The 8,384-nt window shown below is 54.4% G+C and overlaps 1 protein-coding gene across 1 annotated transcript; it reads right to left on the minus strand.

Annotated features, from left to right (window-relative positions):
- Positions 1-3,147: 3,147 nt before the first annotated feature.
- Positions 3,148-8,177, minus strand: LOC125918312 (homeobox protein Hox-C10). The gene is made up of 2 exons (XM_049624329.1): positions 7,427-8,177; positions 3,148-4,254 (listed from the first exon to the last, which is right to left on the minus strand). The coding sequence occupies exons 1-2, from the start codon at positions 8,175-8,177 to the stop codon at positions 3,977-3,979; spliced, it is 1,029 nt and encodes a 342-aa protein (XP_049480286.1). The 3' UTR covers positions 3,148-3,976.
- Between the last annotated feature and the right edge of the window lie 207 nt (positions 8,178-8,384).

Raw genomic sequence — 8,384 nt, forward strand, 5'->3', positions numbered from 1 at the left:
GCACCAGCTGGCCTTCCTCTCTGAAAACCTCCCTATTTCCCCGGGAGCCATAGAGAGATTTGAGCGTTTTCCTTCAAGGGAAGAGATTCTTTTCCCCCACAAAGGGCTGGGGGACAGACGGAAAGACAGACTAACAAATTCAGCTAGGGAGAAGAAAGGCTCTATCCCATTTTCTCCTCTAGCCTCCCTGGGGTCAAAGGAAATCTCTTTGTATAAGAAAGACAGAAAAATACGTGAAGTATTCACGTAAAAAATAGACGTGGGATTTGAGAGAGCCTGGAGGAGCCAGAGATACAGAAACAGAGACTCACACTCATACAGGGTTAGAAATATCCCCCCAGCAGACCACTGTGAGAATATAGAACTCCAGGTATATATTTTGTTACAGGGACACAATTGTGTTCCCCTCTCCAAGTTGAGAATGTGTTAATAACCATACTATTTCCAAAGTAAGAGAACCAACAGCCTGTCCTCCTCCTTTTGGCTTTCTCTTTCCCAGTCTCTCTGAGAGCAGGGGTGTATCTCCCCATTCTTCCTGACACCCCCCCCTCATTTTTTCTCTGCAGGCAGAGAAGCCTTTTTGGGGAGCCTTCTCTCTAGCCACCAGGGCCAGGATTGAGGAACCAGGTGGAGAAAGGAGGGGAAGAAGCTTTGCAAAGTTTCACATTGCTCAGATTCTCCTTTACTCCATTAACCTCCCCTCCTCCCCCTGGCATCAGCCAACAACCTTCCCAACAATATGGTAATGGTGGGCGCTGGCAGCCTCCGTTCACCCAGACATTTCCACACAGCGCAAAGACAAGCAGCTGCCTGACAGCCACAGACACAACAGACCCAGGCCTGTGGGCCACAGACAGCGAGACAGAGACTACAGCCAGGTTCCTGTCCTGATGTTTCCCAGTAGGGCGTGTGTGGGGGGGGGGTTTCTACTTGGACTTGATGGCTTCCCTCTAACCTACTAATACCCTAAATATGCCCTTTCTCATTGGGGATGGAACTATAGAAGGGGAAGGGGAGGTGGCTGAGCTGGCGCTCAGAGTTCCCCAACTCTTGGGACACCCCCCACCCCAGTCACCCCACTTTTCTAAGGGGAAGCTCCAGCCCCAGCCAACTGGAGGCAGATTTTTGTCTTTGGAGGTGGCAGGTGAGAGAAACTGGCCCTTCCAGAGACTCCCTTCTCTTTCTGTGCTTCTCCTCTCTTCTACTGATCCTGCCCCACCCAGCTACCCAACTGAGCTGGCCCACCAGGCCACCTCTTACTCAAATTCCTGAATTTCCTTGGAATTGGCTAGACTTTCTTTGTCTGTCTCCATCAGCTGGGCCCAGGAAACAATAGCTGCAGGAAAAAACTCCTCTCCCTCACTCACAGGGATTGGGACAGGCTGAGGAGTGGACAGTATAAAACGGGGCTCTCCAGACTTGTCCTGCGGCCCCACTCACAGCTTGCCCTCATCAGTCTGTGCCCATTTGCCCTATCTGGGAGGGGGCTGTGGGGCAGTCCCACTGGGGAGGGAAGGAGCCGGGTAGGTGGGTTGGGGCCCTCGACGAAAACCGACTGATGTAACTCAGGCAGTTTCTTGTTGCCGAGTTCAAAACTCAATCCCAACAACATGAAACTACCTAAGCCACAGATCAGCTGAGCGAGCAGGGCGGGAGATTCGGCTTTGCATCTATCGGGAGGAGAAGGGAAGGGGGTTGGGGAAGGAAGAAATTCAGCCCCGTCCCCCTTTCCGCCCCCACAACCTCTCTAAGGACTAGAGAGTAGACTTTGGGTGGCTGGGTGGGTAGGGGGTCTGACTGCCCTCATCAGCCTCTGGTCTAAGCAAATTGCTCAGGGAAACTCTGGTGAAATGGGACCTCCAGCCGCCAAACCCCCGCCCCGCCCCCAGCACCGCAGTGGAGCTATTCCCCTGCCTCTGGCTCTGGCCCTGGGGGAGGCTGGAGGGTCCTTCCACTCTTGAGCTGGGTCCCCTGTCTTGTCCATCTGGCTCTCCTGTGCTCTCCTCCTGGATTCCCTCCGATCCTCTCCCTCTCTCAGCTCTGCTTTGCTTCCCTGCATCTATGGGTGGCCGAACCAAGGCGCCTGTGCTCCAGAGCCTCTTCCAATCAGGCCACTTGCCTGGCAAAGCCCCACGGCCAGGGAGCGTGGGGACCGAGAGCCTGAATAAGGCTCACATCCAAACCAGCAGAAAGCAGGAAACCCAAGCTTCAAGCTCCAGCCCTTTCTAGCCCACCCTCCCCCTGTTTCCCCCAGCAGACGACCAGACTGAGCAACATCTAGACCCATGTGTCGACCTCAAGGCGACCCTAAGTGCCCGTGTAGCGAAAGAAGCCAAAAACCACCAATTCACCCCTTTAACAGCCGAACCCCAAGGCAGCGGGGTCGGGGAGGGGAGGAGAGGGAGCTCCCGGCCACTGCCCTCCACTGCGAGCGGCCACAAGGCAAGCCTGGGTTCTCAGCAAGCTCAGATGCCCGAAACACCTTCCTCCCTGTTGTGCCCGCGGCACGGCCGGGCACCTGGGGACGCCGCTAGTCCCCACTCCGCCGCCAAGAGAAGAACAAGAAACCGCTTCTCTTACCTTGTCGCCGCCTCCTCCTCCTGCCTCTGCCCGAGCTTCTGCTGCTGCTGTCGAGGGGGGGGGGTGGCTGAGCTCCTCGTCCCCCTCCGGCGGTTAAGTTTATTCCTCTCCTTGGATAGGTGGGGGGCTCTTGGGGTTCCCCCAGCGGCGGTGGGGTGTGCCTGGCCCAGCACCCCAGGCAATCAGATCCGTCTGCTCCTCAAGATTGCAGTTTGCTCTCTGCCTCTTTCCCTCCTCCAGTCACCTTTAAATGCATCTTTTACTGCAGCACCACATTATATTTGCAGATCATAAAATCCACCTCTCGCGCGCACCAAGACCGTCCTGACATTACTGTTTTATGACCTTGACTTATTGTGGTCACCTGGATAATATTTAAATCAACGTTATGGTCTCTCACTTACATTAAACCCGCCAAGAGACATTCTAGAAAGGCTCTAGGAGATGAGTCAAACACAAAACACACACATCCACACACTCAGCCTCGTTGGGGGGGGGTGTTGCTAAAAAAAACATTTAAAAACAAAAAACCACCCATTTGAGGATTACGATTCTGGAAATTTATTAGGATTTTCTTCTCCATTAAGGAAGCTACATGCAAAAGATACAACATACAGAATATCTTTAAATAACACAACTCCCAGACAGGGACAGGGCGATATTTGGGAGGGGGGGCGGATTTCTGTCTTTGCTTCACTATGTTCTATTTTAAATTTTTAAATTTTTTTTGTATTCCTCTGGATGGAATTTCTGAGGTGTCAGTGGCGGGGGGATGTGGGGGTGCTGGGAGGATTGGGAGAAAAGCAGAAAGCAGTACAAATACGAGACTTCAAGCAGATTCTCAGAGCAACCAGGAGGTAAAGACACGGAGAGGGTTTGCTGGAGGCGCTGGGCGCTACGACAAACACACAAAACACTAGCCGAACTTTCCAAAACGTCTATTATCCTAAGGAGGAAATGCAGCAAGGAAGGAGCGATTCTGACTGTGCTCTGCGAGATTACAGACCTTCTCTGGTTGATTTTTTCTTCCCTCTTTTCCCCCTATGATCGGGTGGATTCGACCTTAACTTTGCATGGAGGACAGGATGGTTAGTGTGAGTGCGTGGGTGAGTGAGGGGTTGACACACACACCAGCCACACTCCCACCCTTGTCTATGCGGGCACACCACACCCCACACCCCGGCACCCCATTTCTCATGCTTTAGGTGGATGCATCTTCGCAGCACGAACCATAGGTCCCTTGGAAGGAGAGTCTGAGGTCTTTGCCTTTTTTTGCAGGCGCGTTGCATTTATACTCAGGGAGGGAAAAAAAAAATATACCACCAGGCACAAAGGGAGGAGGGGCGGGGAAAGGAAGGAGCGGGGAGAGGGGGGAGGGGGAGGGGAGGCCGCGCGCTCAGGTGAAATTAAAATTGGAGGTCAGTTCCCGGATCCGATTCTCTCGGTTCATTTTCTTGAGTTTCATTCTGCGATTTTGAAACCAGATTTTGACTTGTCTGTCTGTAAGGTTAATGGTCTTGCTAATCTCCAGGCGGCGCTCTCGCGTCAAATACATATTGAACAGAAATTCTTTCTCCAATTCCAGCGTCTGGTGTTTAGTATAGGGGCACCTCTTCTTCCTTCCGCTCTTTGCTGTCAGCCAATTTCCTGTGGTGTTTTCTGCCTTTATCTCCTCTGTTAAAAATAACATTATTTACATAAGTATCCCTTGAAGAGGCAAACCCTCGCTGCTGCCAGCCAGCTGTGGGGGCGGCTGAGGGAGCACAGGGGGGCTGCTTTCACCCCACAGGCCTGACTGGTGGGGTCCTCTTGGGCTCAGGGCTCTTAGAATTTCTTTGGGGTCCTGACTTACGTGGGGGGAAAGACAGACAGTTCTCGCCTCCAAAGCATTTATTAATTAAATTACCCCAATCCACCTTGACCTAGCAGATTCTGAGTACTCCCACTCTCCCTCAGCTTCCTGACCCTGGCACGCGCTCTCGACCTCACCAGGCCCTCCCTCCTCTGTGTTTCATTCCAGTTCTGGAAAAATCCAACTAGAAGGAAAAGCGCCTCCCAGGCCTCATACGGGGTTGCAGAGTCCCCCCTGCTGCCTAGAGCAATTCCCAGAGAGCTTTGACCCCTTTCAACTCAGTGGAGGGATGTTGTCGCCTTAGGCTCTGTGGCCAGAGGCCACTGCAGCTGTCCCTGCACCAGACCCCCAGCCCTTGTTCCCACCTGAAGTGCCACAGAGCAACTCTGCCCCTTTCAATCTCCCGTTGCCAGCTCTTCCTCTCCTGGCCATTTCCCCCAGGTGTGAGTAGCTGAAGCAGGGTTGCTGGTGCAGGCAGCAGAGGTCAGGGGCAACAGCTCTGGGGCGTGCTGAGGGGTCCTCAGACAACTGCCCTAGCCATGGGACCTAAGGTCAAGGGAGAGAGATATCCTGAGGAAATGCAGCCTCCTGGAAATCTCCACCTAGTCTACAGAGATATGTATGCCTGTACATACATGTGTATTCCTGTAGAGATGCACACTGTCACACATATGTACACACATAGGCACACACGTGTCTATTTATATAAGGAGATGCTATAGACATAGTGTGTGTTTCTCATTATCTTATTGACAACTTCTCTCCTTGGTACACATGTTGGCTGGAATGGACCAGCCTTGGTCCTCAAGCAGCAGAAGAGACCTTGGCCATCTTTTCTAGGGAAAAAAACCCCAGAGTCCAGACACTCAAGAAGGGCACCCAGCAAAGGATTCTGCTGATGGCTCTGTGCTCTATCTCCCCGCTTTGCCAAATGTAACTGCCAGATTCCTCGCTCTTATCTTCCTGGGGAGCGGGACGGGGCCCTGGGGGAATCAAGAGGCACACACACACACACACACACACACACACAAAAGCAAACTTGAGGCTATAGTTTTAGACATTTGAATGTCCTTAATTCCGCTCCAGCCTCTGCACCTGCAGCTTCTTGCCAAATTGTTTAGAGGCTCTCCGCATCCAACTCTGTCCTATTTATTTTCTTATTGGGGTTGTTGGGTTTGGGGGGGAAGGGAGAAATTACAAATGAGGAAGTCTGGCCAAAAGCCCTCTTGGCTGTGGCCTGGTTGAGACACCATATGGGGGAGGGTGGTGAGAGCAAGAAAGGCAGAGGCAAAGTGCAGAGTTAGAGGGATTAGTTGGGGTGGAGGGGCTTAGGTTGTTGTGGACAGGGGAGGAGAGGAAGGGTTGCCTACCCCAAGGGGGGCAGTCCCAGTTAGGAGGTAGACTTGTTAACCTTGACTTTGCTTTTGGTGGGGGGTTAGGAGGCAGGTTTTCCCATCCTAAAATCGTGTCCCAACAAAGCTCAGAGCCTGGGGAGGGGGCACAAAATTAAACTTTCACGCTGCACATGTGCCACAGGGAAGCCTCCGTGGGTGTGTGTACCTCACTCCTGCAGCCTCATGAGCACACCGTGCTCATCTTCTGGCTGAGGAGACACCCAAGAGGGCAAAGCTCTACCCTTGCCCGCCAAAACAGTGTGTGTGCGTGTGTGCGTGTTTGAGAGGGAGCGGGCATGCGTGAGTGTGCGCTAAGCCTGCGAGAGGCGTGCGTGTGAGTGTGACACAGGTCGCCGCCAGGCATGCGTGTGCGCCGCATCCATATACAAAGCGCCACAAGATCCAGGCCGCCCCCAGTCTGCTCAGCTCTCTCTCAGTATTCCATCTCCCTCTACACCCAAAGAGCGCCATTTATATACAGCCTCCAGTAGCCAGTGCCATGGGAAACAGGTTTATTCCTCTCCTCCCAGTTGGGCCTTTTCTGATGTTTTTTGTTTCAACTTTTCAGGGAAAGTCGGTCCCCTCAGGCTCCCTCCGCAGCTCCCATTTCCCCCACATTCTTTCTCCAGGTGTCAGAGAAAGGTCCTGGAGGCCCCCAGTTCCTGCAGCAGAAATGAATCTTGAACCCTGAGCTTGAACTCTGGATAGGCTTTCTCTCTCCAACCCAAATCACGATGAAATCCAACTAAAGCAACATTCCCTTTCAGGAGAAGACCGCTTGCCACGCACACAGAAATTTTCCAACCACTCATTTGTAAGCTGCTTTTGGAAGACAACGAAAAAAAAAATTTTTTTTTTGAAATTTAAGTAGAGAAAGAAAAAGGAAAAAAAATTAACAGGGGAGACAAAAAAGAACTTACAACATCCCAAATGTCCTGTTCCAACGCCATCCCCAAGCCAGGCGTTTGGGGGAAGGAGGGAGGGACGTGGCGGTCAGCCCTTCACCTCCACCTCTTTCTGCCCCAGCCCCGCTGCCTGAGGCCCCCCCAGCTGAGCCCAAACCGCAGGAGCCCAAACCACAAGCACAAATCAGACTCACAAACAACAAATCGCGCTTCGAAGGAAACAATTTTCAACTGGGAAAACGCAGGAAAGCGAAATCCCCCTTCTCCCAAGCCTTCCCTAGTTGCTGGCCCAAGATCGCCATTTTAAGCTTTTTGCGAGCTTCTGACCCGAATGGGGGACATCAGCCCCCCCAGTCACCACCGCAAAGCAAGCAAACCGAAGCCAGCACGCGCCCGGGAGCCGTCATCAGCCCTGGGCAGCACAAGGCGCCTGCAGGCTGCCCGCGGTGCGCACCATTCCCGGGTCTCGGCGCCCACGGCCGCTGCCGGCCCGGCCCCTCCACTCTGCCTCTTACCTTCCTTAGCCAAATGACGCGCCACCAGCCTGGCGCTCAGCAGACACGAGTCGCAAGCCGGGATCGCATTCCCGGGACCGTCCAGGGCCTCCTCGGCCCAACCCTCCCCTTGCCCCCGCCCCAGCCACGAAGACCAAGTGCCCGAGCGTCCCAGCCGGGCCGCGGCCCAGGCGGCCTTACCTTTCGCTTCGTTATCCGAGGTGTCTGGGCTGGAGTCCGCGGTTTTGGCCCGCTCCTTTTCGCTCTCCAAGGGGCTGCCTTTTGGGCCCGCCAGGCTCTGCTCGGTCTTGATCTCATTGGGGCTAGGGGTCTGGCTGTCGGACTTGGGGGTCTCAGGGAAACTCACTTTGCCCCCGAGCTGGGGCGACTCCAGATGTTCGGCGCGCGGGTTGAGACTGGCCCGCTGCTCAAAAGGGGCTTCGAAGTCGTTGGCCCCGGCACAGTGGGGCGGCTTGTCCAGCGCGGAGTAGCTCGGGCTGGCGCGGTAGTAGCTGGGCACGGGTACCTCGTGCTCCCCGAGGCAGGACTCCTGCAGGGGGTGGGAGTAGAGAGCTGCCTCGGGGCCACTTTTCGCCCGCTTCTCTGCGCTGTACATGCAGCAGACATTCTCCTCCTTGACACTAGGTGGGTAGGAGCAGGAGGACAGCGGCCTGCCAACAGGTTGTTCCAGGCGGTAGGTGGCTTTGGGGTCGCCCCAGGAGTCCAGCTGCGAGAGGTAGGACGGGTAGGTGTTGAGGGCGAGGTTGGGGCTGCTGCCCTCGTCCCTCTTGGAGAGCGAGGGCGCGAGCCCGCAGCCCCTCATCACCCCGCAGTTGAAGTCACTTCCAGATTGCATATACATGCCTGCGCTCCGGCTATAGCGCTCTCCTCCGCCGGGCGCAGCCAAGGGCTCAGCGTACGAGTTCGGAGTTACATTGCGAGGGCATGTCATTTTCAGAGAGAGGGGTTTTTAAGGAGCAATACTACAGCGGAGGAGCTGACATCTTTTTTTTTCCCCATCCGGGAGGGGGGGCGGTTGGAGGGGCGGGAGGGAAAAGAAGGGGAGGGGGGGAAATATCAGCTCCATAATTATCCGCGCATTCAGTCCTCACCATGTGACGGCTAGACCAATGGGATTTGAAAATGGCCTTGATGATTC

Source organism: Panthera uncia, unplaced genomic scaffold (genome assembly GCF_023721935.1).
Source record: "Panthera uncia isolate 11264 unplaced genomic scaffold, Puncia_PCG_1.0 HiC_scaffold_67, whole genome shotgun sequence".
Taxonomy (NCBI): Eukaryota; Metazoa; Chordata; class Mammalia; order Carnivora; family Felidae; genus Panthera; species Panthera uncia.

What these genes read in the sequence shown, in the direction of transcription:
- LOC125918312 (XM_049624329.1), bottom strand. Translation starts at nt 8,177, where the DNA reads ATGACATGCCCTCGCAATGTAACTCCGAACTCGTACGCTGAGCCCTTG. An exon ending in CTCGGATAACGAAGCGAAAG is followed by an intron (nt 4,255 to 7,426) that starts GTAAGGCCGCCT and finishes TATTTTTAACAG; the next exon opens with AGGAGATAAAGGCAGAAAAC.